Source organism: Trematomus bernacchii, unplaced genomic scaffold (assembly GCF_902827165.1).
Source record: "Trematomus bernacchii unplaced genomic scaffold, fTreBer1.1, whole genome shotgun sequence".
In the NCBI taxonomy this organism is placed as follows: Eukaryota; Metazoa; Chordata; class Actinopteri; order Perciformes; family Nototheniidae; genus Trematomus; species Trematomus bernacchii.
The window spans coordinates 1,272,429-1,289,657 of record NW_022987582.1 but is presented as its reverse complement, the minus strand read 5'-3'; the positions used below and the strand labels follow the sequence as shown (position 1 = coordinate 1,289,657).

The window sequence follows — 17,229 nt, the reverse complement described above, 5'->3', positions numbered from 1 at the left end:
CAGTTAAGGTGTGTGTGTGTGTGTGTGTGTGTGTGTGTGTGTGTGTGTGTGTGTGTGTGTGGAATATACATATTGACATGTTTGCATACAGCAATGCATGGGTGGGTCCGTGAGTTCACTCTGTAGTAACCTTAAGTAGAGGGGGAAGGTGCTACATGACCATAAATCCACAGAGCTGGAAACTTACTGCTGCTGATTGTGAAACCCGTGTCACTTAAATGTTGTCTTAAAAAGTCGTACTTTAACTATAGAGCCACAATAAAAACAAAATAGAATACAATATTACATTTCTAATAAAGAAAATCTACTTTTATCTCATGCTTTCACGTTTTAACACTCGTTTTCTTCCCACCTGTGTTCTCTAGTTCTGAACAATGACAACAATTTTTACGTGAGAGTATTTGTGGCACACAACATGTGAGCCACAAAGCCGGTTTGTCAGTTAAACTTACGAAGCAACTGAAGAAATTGCAGAAAATGTCTTCAAGTGAAACACCAAAAAATAAACAAACTAAACAATTTATCAGTAACATCAGTGACAGTTATATTAGCAAAGATGTCTCCAATAGGGTTAAGCATTGTGTTTTGACAATAGGTTAATAGGTATTTGCTTCTATAGGATCTTCAAGTAAGGTATAGGCTTATTTGTGTCTGAGTTAAATGTATTTGGAAAAACTGAAAAAAGTAAGAGGAATCCATGGAGTTGCGTATTAGAATTATTTGGTTATAAAGTGGAATTGTGTCATTGTCGAATCAATAGGGAAATATAGTTAAAGAAAAACAGGGTGTGTTGTACTGGGTCAAATAGTTTGTGATGTGAATGTAATAAATCAGGTTCTCTTCCAGGATAGGACATGTAGGCAAGTCGAATAAGAATGTCCAACTCTTTGGTATTGTCTTGCAGTCTGAAAAGCATTCAAGGCACCGTAGTGTATGTTAAAATCCTAGTTATCTTTGTATCAAAAATGATTTTCACTTGGCCTAAAAAAAAAGTGAGTGCCTCATATGCTTGGCTGCCTCAGCACATTAAATTAATTAAAGAAAGCTTTCATTATTTTACTATGTGACATTTTGATAATGCCATGGTCTGTGTGGTGACGTTCGGCTGTACCCAGTTTTAAAAAATGATGTCAGCCATTAAATGATATTCTCTCTCGGACACATAGGTCAAAGTCGAGTATTGTAACAATCATGTGAGCATTGGTTTAAAGGTGACCTATCATGCAAAATGCACTTTTGCACGTCTTTTCTACATGAATATGTGTCCCCGGTGTTCCAGGGAACTCACCAAGTGTCAGAAAACACAACCCTCTCTATTTTCCTCCATACCCAAATCTCTAAAAAAGGGGCTGCAACGGATCTGATAAAAACTGATCCAGATTTGAACACTTTACTGACGTCAGGAAAGTGGCGCTACGGCTATTGGGCCAACTCCCAAAATGTATTTCCTTTTTAATATGTTATTATTATGTATTACTAATATATTATATTATTTTAATAAGGTTCCTTCTTTCATTGAATATTTGTTTAATTTTACATTTATTTTAAAAATCTTAAAATGATGTACTGCAAATGAAATCCCACATAGCCAGATTTGTAAGATTTCTAATTAATGTTGACCTTTTTAAAAATGTATTTTTCCAATTTCATGTATAAACACAAGAAAATATGAATTATTTTGGTTCTCAACCATCTTAAAAGTCGGCTGAAAATCAAAGGAAAAATGTTAAATTTAGAAAATTTCAAGATTCAAAATATGAATCACTATACAGATTGAATGGTTAAGAATCAACAGCATATAACAGGTCCTCTGCTATATAACACTAATGTCTAATGTACTAGTGTATACTGCATACTTCTGTATACTTATATAGCAAAATATGCTGTATTAATTATCATGCACCAATTGACGTGGTGAAGATTAATATTAATTGAATTGCAGATTGGACAGAGAAGTGTTATAGGGGGTGAATGAGGGAGAGAAGATATTCAGGTCCTTTTATTCACAGAACAAAAAAAGAAACTAGTCTCCCCAATTGCATGATAAAAGAAGGTTTAAAAAAGAGTCTGAAAGAAAAAGAGAGTGACATTTGAATCAAAGAAGGTGAATTTCAATGGCAAGGAGAGGAATGCTTTAGAAAACAGACAACACCAAAATGTCAGTAGTGTGCTAAAAACATCTCAAAACATATATTAGTGATCGCAGATTTTGCATATTTTAGAGTTCATAACAGGCATGCATTTGACCCCACAATGCATATATGGACTATACAGTGTTTGAAAGCCATGGCTCATTGTTTGCACACACACAATGTGAGGAGGGGACTTTACATGAGTGATATGAACACATACCACATCTCCTCCCCACTTGCCCCTCTAATCTTGCCTCTCCCCCCTGCCCCTCACTGCTCTCCACAGCAAAGCCCCGACCCACGACAAGAGTGAGTCCCGCGGCCCCGCCACAGGTCGCCATGGATGTCTCCATGGTAACTGGAGGCCGAAAATTCTGCCCCCCTGTCCCTGCTCTACCTCTCCTGGCATGCCATCTCTGTCCTGAATACAGGCAAGGACACACACACACACACACACACACACGCACACACACACACACTCACACACACACACACACACACACACACACACACACACACACACACACACACACACACACACACACACACACACACACACACACACACACACACACACACACATCCCTGTCTTTATTGCATTCTGGGGGTACCTGACCAGACCATCACTTTTGGGATCCACCCTTTCTGAAGGTTGTACAGCACTGTAAAAAATCAGGCAGAATCCTGAAGTGGACACAAACAAAGATTTCACTTCAAATTATCAATCAGAGAAAGTAGAGGTCACTGACCGGACTATAACCCGTTTCATGGGGTCTTGTCAGGTACAGAGTTACAGGAGGGGTCCATATATACACACTGTCTAGCTTTTAGTCATGTGTGGGCTCCAAAAATACACTGTCTGGTTTAAAACATTAGTGGGGTCACTTTGCACACTGTATTACTAAACTTACTTTAGGTAACAATGAAACACCTTTGACTGTCAAAGTGAGGGCTATCATGATGCAGAATGATTTTCACCTTTAGTGTCAACATGTAGCTTCTGTTGAGTGACACAATTATATTGAATTCCAATGTACTGATAGCATTTTAATTAATATTTAAGCTATTATAGTAATGTTTTTTATTAGTCTATTTACCCACTGTTACACTGGGATGTCTGAACTCGTGAATGAGACTCACAGTACATTTACTGAATTTGCATCAGTTTCCTTCTTTTTAAATAAAGAGGGGTTTGTGTTCTAAGTGTTAATTATTGAAGCCATATAAGTCATGCTTATAAGGCTATTCTGCTTAAATAGTAATTGTAATTTCCATTTAAGCAATACAATGTTATTATAGAGCTTTCCAGTAAATACAAGGAGATTGTCGTTATTAGACTTTTAATTTTCAAAAGAAGAACTGTATTCAGTGTACACAAAAAGGTATCGCCATTTAAGAACGGCATTATTATATAACAGAGGTCCCAAAAAGGACTTCAAAAACAACTTGTGGCTGATTTAAATGAGGGTGTAAGGTCACTGGAAGAATTTAACCTTCAAAACTTTTATGTTAGACATGAAGGGAGATTACTTAAGTAATGATATGCGATTCAAAGGTAATGACACAATAAAATGGTAGATACAGACGAGGACACCAGATGTGATATTTGGGACATTGAAAGAAATAAGGAAATTGAAAGTGTGAAAAGGGACAAGATTAAATTGTGTTAAGAAAAAAACAAGATAATATGAGAAACTAGAAGAGATGATAAGGTAGTTGAGATGAAAGGAAGATTACAAAAAAGAGATGAGATTTAGGCTGGTGCCCCACAAGGACGAAAACGGGTTGTATCCGCATATTTCTCTTGCGTATAGCCCTTTTTGCCACACGAGGCCGTAACTAAACGATAGAAACGGACCCCGCAAACGATAACGGGTCCCAAGGTGGATAGATCTGCAAACGGAGCGCTCTGGGGGGTCCAACGGCTCCGTGTGATCGCCCCTATACGATCATTTTCTGATAATGATGACGCAATAGCCCCGCCTCTGCTGCTCACCCCCGCGTCAAAGTACACTGCACACTGAATTCAGATTATTTATCTTTCTCTCGATATGGACATAAACGCGAGTGAAGTCTAATCTGACAGGACGGAGACACGCAGCTCCTCCCGCTGTGATGCAGCGGGAGCAAAACACACACTTCAAGTCAGATCATCACCCTTAGCTATTTTAATTACCTCTCAAACTACCTAAACTAGTTATAAATATGTTTATTTTTACTGTCGGGTCACTCATTACTGGATCAGCTGCTGCATGAGACAGACGCTGACGCTGAATTTAACACACGTTGACCGGCGAAAAACTCTGCCCGGTTCCGTCGGCTCCCACCAAGGAGAATAAACAGAAGTGCAGCCATGACAACCATTCTTCTTCGCTGCTTTTGTGGAGGAAGTTGCTGCTTTTGTGGAGGAAGTTACAGCGCCACGTACAGGCTCGGCATATGTACTGCAGCTTTTCCAGCGGTTGGAGCTAAACGGAGCTGTCTCGTGTGGCAAGACACTATCCGGTGTCTATTGCGTGTGGACGGAAGCTTTTTTTGCGAAAGTTTCAGAGGAGAATATCTCAAAACCTCACAAATAAACGCACCAAAACTAACTGCATAAGCCTGGTGCTAAACTAGGTATACATTTTCTAATGCGTTTAAAATAACCCTTTTACATTGGATTGAAACAAAGAAAAATTGCTTTCAATATTACACCAGTAACTGAAAATGCGAGAGAGCAAATAAGAGGATGCAAAATGTAATGTTATATATTCAAAAGAGTTGACATTATACACAAGCAGATCTAAAAGATGTCAGTGTAGAACCATGAAACATTACATCAACCATGGAAGAGCATTCAGTAACAAAGTATGGTCTAAAAAGTTGACCTTTTTGCCTTCTCTGGGTCTGTGGTTGAACGGCTGGTGGAGGTGTCATGGGGCCCTGTTGCAATGCTTCATCTGTATTGCTCCCATCTCTCATTGTTGTTTTATTCTCCTCCATCTGAGTGGATGTGACTTGACCCTCTGAAAACCAGATATACAAAATAATCAATTATGTGTTGCAAAATGAGTAAGGAGGTATTGGATAATGTTTATATGACTCATAATCATTCTTAATTTTGATATGTGTAAGTTGGCTCTGATATCTGCTATAAAGGTGTTGCCTCATGTAACTCAAACAGTTAAAAAGAGGTGTAGGTGAAGTCTGGGAGCATGAATTGACCTCTCACGTACAGTTGGTATGACTGGTACAAAGCAAACTGAGCTAGCGTTAGAGCACACATGTCAAACATGATGTTTCCTTCAGTTTATGGACAGAAAAATAGAAAGAAGTGTAGTTTAATGTGGTTCTAGTAACACAGTTACGTGGACCCCACAACAACAGCACCCCTGACATGTGTGTGTGAGAGTATTCTGCTAAAGGCCCCCTGACTGGACCCCATTTAATCAGAAAAACCTGACTGTGTTCAGCAGCACAAATTCAGAGATACACTGATCTACAGAAAAGCCAATTGAACCATCAAATGCCAATACCAAATATCAATAAAACAGGCAAGTGTTAAATACTGAATTATTAGGGAAATTAAGACAAGGGGAAAATCCATTGAAGAAGTACCTGTGTGTTGGAGATTGAAGATCTCTGAGGAGCTGGCTCACTCGTACTGGGGATCTCAGCCTCAGAAGACTCGGTGGCAGTAGCTTGCTCTCCAACCTGAAGAATAATTCAACAGTATTAATATATTGTTTCAATGCAACAACACTAAACATAAACAGAAAACTTACTCAAAATGAGTAAGGAGGTATAGTTTAAAGTTTCGGTTAGTCATACTTATTCTTATTTTAATATGTTAAGTTGTCTCTGATATCTGCTATAAAGGTGTTGCCTCATGTAACTCAAACATTTAAAAAGAGGTGTAGGTGAAGTCTGGGAGCATGAATTGACCTCTCACGTACAGTTGGTATGACTGGTACAAAGCAAACTGAGCTAGCGTTAGAGCACACATGTCAAACATGATGTTTCCTTCAGTTTATGGACAGAAAAATAGAAAGAAGTGTAGTTTAATGTGGTTCTTGTAACACAGTTACGTGGACCCCACAACAACAGTACCCCTGACATGTGTGTGTGAGAGTATTTTGCTAAAGGGTGAGACTACTCCTCTGAAGGCCCCCTGACTGGACCCTATTTAATCAGAAAAACCTGACTGTGTTCAGCAGCACACATTCAGAGATACACTGATCTACAGAAAAGCCAATTGAACCATCAAATGCCAATACCAAATATCAATAAAACAGGCAATTGTTAAATACTGAATTATTAGGGAAATTATGTCAAGGGGAAAATCCATTGAAGATGTACCTGTGTGTTGGAGATTGAAGATCTCTGAGGAGCTGGCTCACTAGTACTGGGGATCTCAGCCTCAGAAGACTCGGTGGCAGTAGCTTGCTCTCCAACCTGAAGAATAATTCAACAGTATTAATATATTGTTTCAATGCAACAACAATAAACAGAAACAGAAAACCTACTCAAAATGAGTAAGTAGGTATTGGATAATGTTTATATGACTCACAATCATTCTTTATTTTGATATGTGTAAGTTGGCTCTGATGTCTGCTATAAAGGTGTTGCCTCATGTAACTCAAACATTTAAAAAGAGGTGTAGGTGAAGTCTGGGAGCATGAATTGACCTCTCACGTACAGTTGGTATGACTGGTACAAAGCAAACTGAGCTAGCGTTAGAGCACACATGTCAAACATGATGTTTCCTTCAGTTTATGGTCAGAAAAACAGAAATAAGTATAGTTTAATGTGGTTCTAGTAACACAGTTACGTGGACCCCACAACAACAGCACCCCTGACATGTGTGTGTGAGAATATTCTGCTAAAGGCCCCCTGACTGGACCCCATTTAATCAGAAAAACCTGACTGTGTTCAGCAGCACAAATTCAGAGATACACTGATCTACAGAAAAGCCAATTGAACCATCAAATGCCAATACCAAATATCAATAAAACAGGCAAGTGTTAAATACTGAATTATTAGGGAAATTAAGACAAGGGGAAAATCCATTGAAGAAGTACCTGTGTGTTGGAGATTGAAGATCTCTGAGGAGCTGGCTCACTCGTACTGGGGATCTCAGCCTCAGAAGACTCTGTGGCAGTAGCTTGCTCTCCAACCTGAAGAATAATTCAACAGTATTAATATATTGTTTCAATGCAACAACACTAAACATAAACAGAAAACTTACTCAAAATGAGTAAGGAGGTATAGTTTAAAGTTTCGGTGAGTCATACTTATTCTTATTTTAATATGTTAAGTTGTCTCTGATATCTGCTATAAAGGTGTTGCCTCATGTAACTCAAACATTTAAAAAGAGGTGTAGGTGAAGTCTGGGAGCATGAATTGACCTCTCACGTACAGTTGGTATGACTGGTACAAAGCAAACTGAGCTAGCGTTAGAGCACACATGTCAAACATGATGTTTCCTTCAGTTTATGGACAGAAAAATAGAAAGAAGTGTAGTTTAATGTGGTTCTAGTAACACAGTTACGTGGACCCCACAACAACAGCACCCCTGACATGTGTGTGTGAGAGTATTCTGCTAAAGGGTGAGACTACTCCTCTGAAGGCCCCCTGACTGGACCCCATTTAATCAGAAAAACCTGACTGTGTTCAGCAGCACACATTCAGAGATACACTGATCTACAGAAAAGCCAATTGAACCATCAAATGCCAATACCAAATATCAATAAAACAGGCAATTGTTAAATACTGAATTATTAGGGAAATTAAGTCAAGGGGAAAATCCATTGAAGAAGTACCTGTGTGTTGGAGATTGAAGATCTCTGAGGAGCTGGCTCACTAGTACTGGGGATCTCAGCCTCAGAAGACTCGGTGGCAGTAGCTTGCTCTCCAACCTGAAGAATAATTCAACAGTATTAATATATTGTTTCAATGCAACAACAATAAACATAAACAGAAAACCTACTCAAAATGAGTAAGTAGGTATTGGATAATGTTTATATGACTCACAATCATTCTTTATTTTGATATGTGTAAGTTGGCTCTGATATCTGCTATAAAGGTGTTGCCTCATGTAACTCAAACAGTTAAAAAGAGGTGTAGGTGAAGTCTGGGAGCATGAATTGACCTCTCACCAACAGTTGGTATGACTGGTACAAAGCAAACTGAGCTAACGTTAGAGCACACATGTCAAACATGATGTTTCCTTCAGTTTATGGTCAGAAAAACAGAAATAAGTATAGTTTAATGTGGTTCTAGTAACACAGTTACGTGGACCCCACAACAACAGCACCCCTGACATGTGTGTGTGAGAATATTCTGCTAAAGGCCCCCTGACTGGACCCCATTTAATCAGAAAAACCTGACTGTGTTCAGCAGCACAAATTCAGAGATACACTGATCTACAGAAAAGCCAATTGAACCATCAAATGCCAATACCAAATATCAATAAAACAGGCAAGTGTTAAATACTGAATTATTAGGGAAATTATGTCAAGGGGAAAATCCATTGAAGAAGTACCTGTGTGTTGGAGATTGAAGATCTCTGAGGAGCTGGCTCACTCGTACTGGGGATCTCAGCCTCAGAAGACTCTGTGGCAGTAGCTTGCTCTCCAACCTGAAGAATAATTCAACAGTATTAATATATTGTTTCAATGCAAAAACACTAAACATAAACAGAAAACTTACTCAAAATGAGTAAGGAGGTATAGTTTAAAGTTTCGGTTAGTCATACTTATTCTTATTTTAATATGTTAAGTTGTCTCTGATGTCTGCTATAAAGGTGTTGCCTCATGTAACTCAAACAGTTAAAAAGAGGTGTAGGTGAAGTCTGGGAGCATGAATTGACCTCTCACGTACAGTTGGTATGACTGGTACAAAGCAAACTGAGCTAGCGTTAGAGCACACATGTCAAACATGATGTTTCCTTCAGTTTATGGACAGAAAAATAGAAAGAAGTGTAGTTTAATGTGGTTCTAGTAACACAGTTACGTGGACCCCACAACAACAGCACCCCTGACATGTGTGTGTGAGAGTATTCTGCTAAAGGGTGAGACTACTCCTCTGAAGGCCCCCTGACTGGACCCCATTTAATCAGAAAAACCTGACTGTGTTCAGCAGCACACATTCAGAGATACACTGATCTACAGAAAAGCCAATTGAACCATCAAATGCCAATACCAAATATCAATAAAACAGGCAATTGTTAAATACTGAATTATTAGGGAAATTATGTCAAGGGGAAAATCCATTGAAGAAGTACCTGTGTGTTGGAGATTGAAGATCTCTGAGGAGCTGGCTCACTAGTACTGGGGATCTCAGCCTCAGAAGACTCGGTGGCAGTAGCTTGCTCTCCAACCTGAAGAATAATTCAACAGTATTAATATATTGTTTCAATGCAACAACAATAAACAGAAACAGAAAACCTACTCAAAATGAGTAAGTAGGTATTGGATAATGTTTATATGACTCACAATCATTCTTTATTTTGATATGTGTAAGTTGGCTCTGATATCTGCTATAAAGGTGTTGCCTCATGTAACTCAAACAGTTAAAAAGAGGTGTAGGTGAAGTCTGGGAGCATGAATTGACCTCTCACGTACAGTTGGTATGACTGGTACAAAGCAAACTGAGCTAGCGTTAGAGCACACATGTCAAACATGATGTTTCCTTCAGTTTATGGTCAGAAAAACAGAAATAAGTATAGTTTAATGTGGTTCTAGTAACACAGTTACGTGGACCCCACAACAACAGCACCCCTGACATGTGTGTGTGAGAATATTCTGCTAAAGGCCCCCTGACTGGACCCCATTTAATCAGAAAAACCTGACTGTGTTCAGCAGCACAAATTCAGAGATACACTGATCTACAGAAAAGCCAATTGAACCATCAAATGCCAATACCAAATATCAATAAAACAGGCAAGTGTTAAATACTGAATTATTAGGGAAATTATGTCAAGGGGAAAATCCATTGAAGAAGTACCTGTGTGTTGGAGATTGAAGATCTCTGAGGAGCTGGCTCACTCGTACTGGGGATCTCAGCCTCAGAAGACTCGGTGGCAGTAGCTTGCTCTCCAACCTGAAGAATAATTCAACAGTATTAATATATTGTTTCAATGCAAAAACACTAAACATAAACAGAAAACTTACTCAAAATGAGTAAGGAGGTATAGTTTAAAGTTTCGGTTAGTCATACTTATTCTTATTTTAATATGTTAAGTTGTCTCTGATGTCTGCTATAAAGGTGTTGCCTCATGTAACTCAAACAGTTAAAAAGAGGTGTAGGTGAAGTCTGGGAGCATGAATTGACCTCTCACGTACAGTTGGTATGACTGGTACAAAGCAAACTGAGCTAGCGTTAGAGCACACATGTCAAACATGATGTTTCCTTCAGTTTATGGACAGAAAAATAGAAAGAAGTGTAGTTTAATGTGGTTCTAGTAACACAGTTACGTGGACCCCACAACAACAGCACCCCTGACATGTGTGTGTGAGAGTATTCTGCTAAAGGGTGAGACTACTCCTCTGAAGGCCCCCTGACTGGACCCCATTTAATCAGAAAAACCTGACTGTGTTCAGCAGCACACATTCAGAGATACACTGATCTACAGAAAAGCCAATTGAACCATCAAATGCCAATACCAAATATCAATAAAACAGGCAATTGTTAAATACTGAATTATTAGGGAAATTATGTCAAGGGGAAAATCCATTGAAGAAGTACCTGTGTGTTGGAGATTGAAGATCTCTGAGGAGCTGGCTCACTAGTACTGGGGATCTCAGCCTCAGAAGACTCGGTGGCAGTAGCTTGCTCTCCAACCTGAAGAATAATTCAACAGTATTAATATATTGTTTCAATGCAACAACAATAAACAGAAACAGAAAACCTACTCAAAATGAGTAAGTAGGTATTGGATAATGTTTATATGACTCACAATCATTCTTTATTTTGATATGTGTAAGTTGGCTCTGATATCTGCTATAAAGGTGTTGCCTCATGTAACTCAAACAGTTAAAAAGAGGTGTAGGTGAAGTCTGGGAGCATGAATTGACCTCTCACGTACAGTTGGTATGACTGGTACAAAGCAAACTGAGCTAGCGTTAGAGCACACATGTCAAACATGATGTTTCCTTCAGTTTATGGTCAGAAAAACAGAAATAAGTATAGTTTAATGTGGTTCTAGTAACACAGTTACGTGGACCCCACAACAACAGCACCCCTGACATGTGTGTGTGAGAATATTCTGCTAAAGGCCCCCTGACTGGACCCCATTTAATCAGAAAAACCTGACTGTGTTCAGCAGCACAAATTCAGAGATACACTGATCTACAGAAAAGCCAATTGAACCATCAAATGCCAATACCAAATATCAATAAAACAGGCAAGTGTTAAATACTGAATTATTAGGGAAATTATGTCAAGGGGAAAATCCATTGAAGAAGTACCTGTGTGTTGGAGATTGAAGATCTCTGAGGAGCTGGCTCACTCGTACTGGGGATCTCAGCCTCAGAAGACTCTGTGGCAGTAGCTTGCTCTCCAACCTGAAGAATAATTCAACAGTATTAATATATTGTTTCAATGCAACAACACTAAACATAAACAGAAAACTTACTCAAAATGAGTAAGGAGGTATAGTTTAAAGTTTCGGTGAGTCATACTTATTCATATTTTAATATGTTAAGTTGGCTCTGATGTCTGCTATAAATGTGTTGCCTCATGTAACTCAAACAGTTAAAAAGAGGTGTAGGTGAAGTCTGGGAGCATGAATTGACCTCTCACGTACAGTTGGTATGACTGGTACAAAGCAAACTGAGCTAACGTTAGAGCACACATGTCAAACATGATGTTTCCTTCAGTTTATGGTCAGAAAAACAGAAAGAAGTGTAGTTTAATGTGGTTCTTGTAACAGTTACGTGGACCCCACAACAACAGTACCCCTGACATGTGTGTGTGAGAGTATTTTGCTAAAGGGTGAGACTACTCCTCTGAAGGCCCCCTGACTGGACCCCATTTAATCAGAAAAACCTGACTGTGTTCAGCAGCACACATTCAGAGATACACTGATCTACAGAAAAGCCAATTGAACCATCAAATGCCAATACCAAATATCAATAAAACAGGCAATTGTTAAATACTGAATTATTAGGGAAATTAAGTCAAGGGGAAAATCCATTGAAGAAGTACCTGTGTGTTGGAGATTGAAGATCTCTGAGGAGCTGGCTCACTAGTACTGGGGATCTCAGCCTCAGAAGACTCGGTGGCAGTAGCTTGCTCTCCAACCTGAAGAATAATTCAACAGTATTAATATATTGTTTCAATGCAACAACAATAAACAGAAACAGAAAACCTACTCAAAATGAGTAAGAAGGTATTGGATAATGTTTATATGACTCACAATCATTCTTTATTTTGATATGTGTAAGTTGGCTCTAATATCTGCTATAAATGTGTTGCCTCATGTAACTCAAACAGTTAAAAAGAGGTGTAGGTGAAGTCTGGGAGCATGAATTGACCTCTCACGTACAGTTGGTATGACTGGTACAAAGCAAACTGAGCTAACGTTAGAGCACACATATCAAACATGATGTTTCCTTCAGTTTATGGACAGAAAAATAGAAAGAAGTGTAGTTTAATTTGGTTCTAGTAACACAGTTACGTGGACCCCACAACAACAGCACCCCTGACATGCGTTTGTGAGAGTATTCTGCTAAAGGCCCCCTGACTGGACCCCATTTAATCAGAAAAACCTGACTGTGTTCGGCAGCACAAATTCAGAGATACACCGATTTACAGATACACTGACTGTCCATTCAAATGCTAATAGCAAATATCAATAAAACAGGAAATTGTTAAATACTGAATTATTAGGGAAATGTAGACAAGGGACAAATCCATTGAAGACGTACCTTTGTGTTGGAGATCCGTGAGGGGGGGTTTCCTGCGTCTCAGTCCCGCCCTTTTTTTATCCTATAATCAAAAACCATGAAGCGTTAATGTGACCAGACACCACCATAATTATTGCAATTCATTGAAATCCTTTATGTATTAGACAACTACATCTAGGACACTGTGGGCAGGGTGATGCTGCTGGGTTCCCTTTAGTACACTTGAGCCTTAATAGGTTCTAGCTCAGTTTTAAGCCTTAGTAAAATGAAATAGAAACCCATCCATGTCACTGAAACTAAACTGGGAAAAGAGGACAGCATGGCTGAACACTGCGCCGGAAAAAACTAAACAGTAACATATTGTAAATACATTTAGCAAAACGCTCTACCTTACTTAAGGTTCCAGTGTGATAACAAATGTTAACACTACTTGGATGTCAATAAGATAGATGGATAGAAAGATTGATCCAAACAGGGAAATCACAGTGTTGCAGTAGAAGTAGTTTTTTAAATATAAAGTTAAAACATTTAAAGGAAAAACCATTATTCTTTTATTGATTAACTCACTATTGACTAGTAGTTGAAAATCCCTGTGTCATTAAATGCTCTCTGGTCTAAAAATAACTTTCACTTCTAACTTCATGCACAATCTTTCCTACATGCTATTTTTGGATTCATGATACATTTGAAACAAAGTTTAGAGAAAAAAAAGAAAATCTTCCAGAGTCACATTTGTCACACAGCTGATAGATTGAAGCAGACTAAGCAGGTGTTTCAACGCTAGGTGCTGCTGCTGATGTTAGCAAATTAGCTACGTTAGCTAGCTAGCTAGCATAGACTTATAGCTAGTGTAGCACACTATAACAGTTTTTTACTGAGTTACTTCATGTTTATTGCTACATTTTAAAGCATGCAAACACAGTTTCATAGTCTGAATGTAAGCTATCTGGTTAATGTTTAGTAAAATATGTGCATTTAAAAGTAAAAATGTATAGTCATAACTTACCCTTTCATTAGCAACACTCTCACTGCCAGTGAAGTGCAAAATGAGATCCACATGGTTCTCTCCATTCTCTCCTCATATGGAGCGCTTGTTTTAAACAGTCAGCACATCCTGTAAGGGTGGTCATGCTATCACAATGAGAATTCCTCTCTCCGCCCATCAGGAATGTCCCAATATCTAAATCAAGGTGACCCAATCTGACCATATCATTAAGACAAGGCTATTTATTAAGAACATTTAGATTTGTATTATTTTATATATATATACAGGGATGCAAACTCATCAAGTATGAAACATGTGAAAAGTACAATATCTGAGTACTTCTATGTTTACTCAAGCACAAGATCTGAGTACTCTTAGAACATAATTTATTAGCATTTTGCTAACTGTTAGCTTGTCTATGACGTTTTCAATGTTAAGTTAGCATTTATGCTAACGGTTAGCTTGTCTAAGCCGTTTTCAATGTAAAGTTAGCATGTATGCTAACGTTTAGCTTGTCTATGGCATTTTCAATGTTAAGTTAGCATTTATGCTAACAGCAGCTGTAGTCTGTATTGCACTGTAATCTCTCAAATCTTTTTATATTTATGTCATTTACCTAATTAGTGATTAATGATTCATGGCTTGTTATTGTGACAACACGAGTCAAACTCACCAAAAATGTATACATTTGTGTTTTTCATTCTGTATTTCATTAAAGACACTAAGCTAAGGAGCTAAGTGCTACCAGCTAATCAAACAGCTAAAGATGTTGGAAGATGGCTGCTTGCACATGCGCAGTTCAGCAAAGTGTGTGTGGAGAATGGAATGTGTGTGTGGGATGCAGTACCTGCCTTGGCCAGTAGTGGCCGATACTGAGTTACCTCCCGTTAGCACACTTATACACACTAAGTCGGTAAAAGTGATTTTTGGGGACAACCCTGAAAACTTCACAGGGCATAGTTCTGACCTTCATTTTAAAGAATATGAGTTAACATTTCTGGGGTCCAGGGTTTTGGACCCCACACAAAACTTGGACCCCACGGCGTGACTGGGCTGTCTGATGCATGGCCACACAATGTAATAATAACACACACACACACACACACACACACACACACACACACACACACACACACACACACACACTCACACACACACACACACACACACACAACTCAAATCAAATCAAATCAGGTTTTATTTATAAAGCACATTTAAAAGCGATTTTTGGTCGAGCCAAAGTGCTGTACATGTAATAAAAAACACATTACTACAAAACACAATAAACGACAATAAATTACAACAGATATAACTTAAAAAACAAAATAAGAATAGAACACACGGAAAAGTCAGGAGTCATGCTATGCTTTAGCTTCATCCCGTCCCATCTCCCTCTCTCTGTGCGACACCCTCATCCTCGTGCACCTGCCTCCCTCCGCCTTTCTCACTCCGTGCCTTTTCCTCGCTTTCTTCCTCTCTATCTCCCTCCTCCCCTTCATCATCTCTCTGTGGCTGCTTTTCTCGTGCCAGCTTGTTGAACTGTAACTAATACAGACAGAGAGAGAAGGAGAGGAAAACAGAGGGGCAGGGGTCGGGAGATATGAGGGGGAAAACACAAATCCTACCCAACTTACAGAAGATTTGATGATCATTTTAATGTTTGCAAAGACTCCTTATTCATTGGATAGCAGCACTTATTTTAAGTGAACGTGTGCAGGTCTTTGTTATTAGCAGACTACATTACCGCAAATCATCCTGAATTAGGAGACACAGAAATCTATCGTATAAAATACTATCCATGACGTTTGGATTTTGCTCCTGCTCTATAAAGCTCTTAATAGTCCAGTCCTAAATGATTCATTATATCTGAGATATGTCAAATGCACCCAGATCATCTTCCACTTTCTATGCCTTTTTTTATCACTCTCTGCTACACCTTTGAAGTTCCTTTGCACGAGTAGTGGTGCTACAAATAAACTTGAACTCACCAGTGTAGGTCCAGGTAATTTCCTCTGAAAAAGAACAAAAAGAGAAAAAACTTCAGAAAAACGTTTATCTTTCAGCCATTTAAAGTTCACTGTGGTTCAAAATAGATTTTCAACAAAGAACATTTTAACGCATCACAACAAATATTATATATTTCAAATCACTCTATAATATGTAAGACTTTCATCACTTCTTATCTACTGCTGCTCCTAACATCATTACAGTTCAATTAAAGTGCTCAAGAACTCAAGTCCAACAACTAGTACTCACATCGTAACACCCAAACAAATCCACAACATCAAAACAAAACTATCTAACATGACGCTGATTATTTTGTAGATGAAAAAGCTTACCAGCAGCAGGGGCCGTCGTCCACTGGAAACACAGAAGCATAAGAAGGATACAAAGACCCAAAGAGTCCATGTTAGCCCTTCTTGCCCATACACAGAAATGAATGAAAGTGAACAGGGAGATGAGGAGCAAGTGAGAGGGAGAGAGAGGGAGAGAGAAAGAGAGGGTAGGGGGGGATACCAACTAGGTCCAGTGATCCCACCGTCCACAGCTCTGCTAAACAGCGAGAGATTGGATGTTGCATTGCTGGCTCCACTCTGACACATGGGGCATCAGATCAGTTCTCAGACAGAGAGAGATGGGCCGAAAAGTTTGAAGGGACGAACATGGAGAGAAATCATGGACACAAAGAGGGAGCAGTGGGTGAGATCTAATTCACTGTGAGCTGCTGGGAAACTGAGGGGAACAGGGCAGAGAGAAGGAGAGAATAAAGCGCTGGGAAAAAGAGGCTACTGCAAAATGGGGTACAAAAGATGGGGATGGAGGTCAAAAATTGCATGGATGACAGGAGAGGAATGTGTGAGAAGAAGGCGTTCGTCTGGTAAAAACATGTTTCTGAATTTTTGCTATAGGTGGGTTTTATGAACATACATTTGCATCATCAGAGCATTTAAAAAAAATTAAAAGGTGTATCTTACCTTTTATACAAAGACATTCTAAAAGGGACAATTGACATACTTCTAAACAACAAAAAACAAAGACTGAGAAAACTTAAATAACACAACAACCATTACCAAAAAAAAACTGTCATCGGATAATAAACATGTCAATAATAGACAAGTCAGTACACCAGCATTTCAACTAGGCCATACAAAAAAGAACCATAATATGTATTCCACTTTAAACCAGTTAATTTCCTTTAATCTGGAATGAGTAGGAAATA

General features: G+C 38.8%; 1 protein-coding gene and 1 long non-coding RNA gene across 2 annotated transcripts; both read right to left on the bottom strand.

Annotated features, from left to right (window-relative positions):
- Positions 1–4,623: 4,623 nt before the first annotated feature.
- Positions 4,624–12,540, bottom strand: LOC117480495 (cell wall protein RBR3-like). The gene is made up of 12 exons (XM_034127841.1): positions 12,535–12,540; positions 12,324–12,419; positions 11,585–11,680; positions 10,863–10,958; positions 10,122–10,217; positions 9,400–9,495; positions 8,659–8,754; positions 7,937–8,032; positions 7,196–7,291; positions 6,474–6,569; positions 5,733–5,828; positions 4,624–5,140 (listed from the first exon to the last, which is right to left on the bottom strand). Exons 1-12 carry the CDS (start codon positions 12,538–12,540, stop codon positions 5,093–5,095), a joined length of 1,014 nt encoding a protein of 337 aa, XP_033983732.1. The 3' UTR covers positions 4,624–5,092.
- A 2,905-nt stretch (positions 12,541–15,445) lies between these two features.
- Positions 15,446–16,483, bottom strand: LOC117480483. Its single transcript, XR_004555661.1, has 3 exons — positions 16,349–16,483; positions 15,998–16,021; positions 15,446–15,554 (listed from the first exon to the last, which is right to left on the bottom strand). It is a non-coding gene; the product is annotated as an uncharacterized LOC117480483 (long non-coding RNA).
- Between the last annotated feature and the right edge of the window lie 746 nt (positions 16,484–17,229).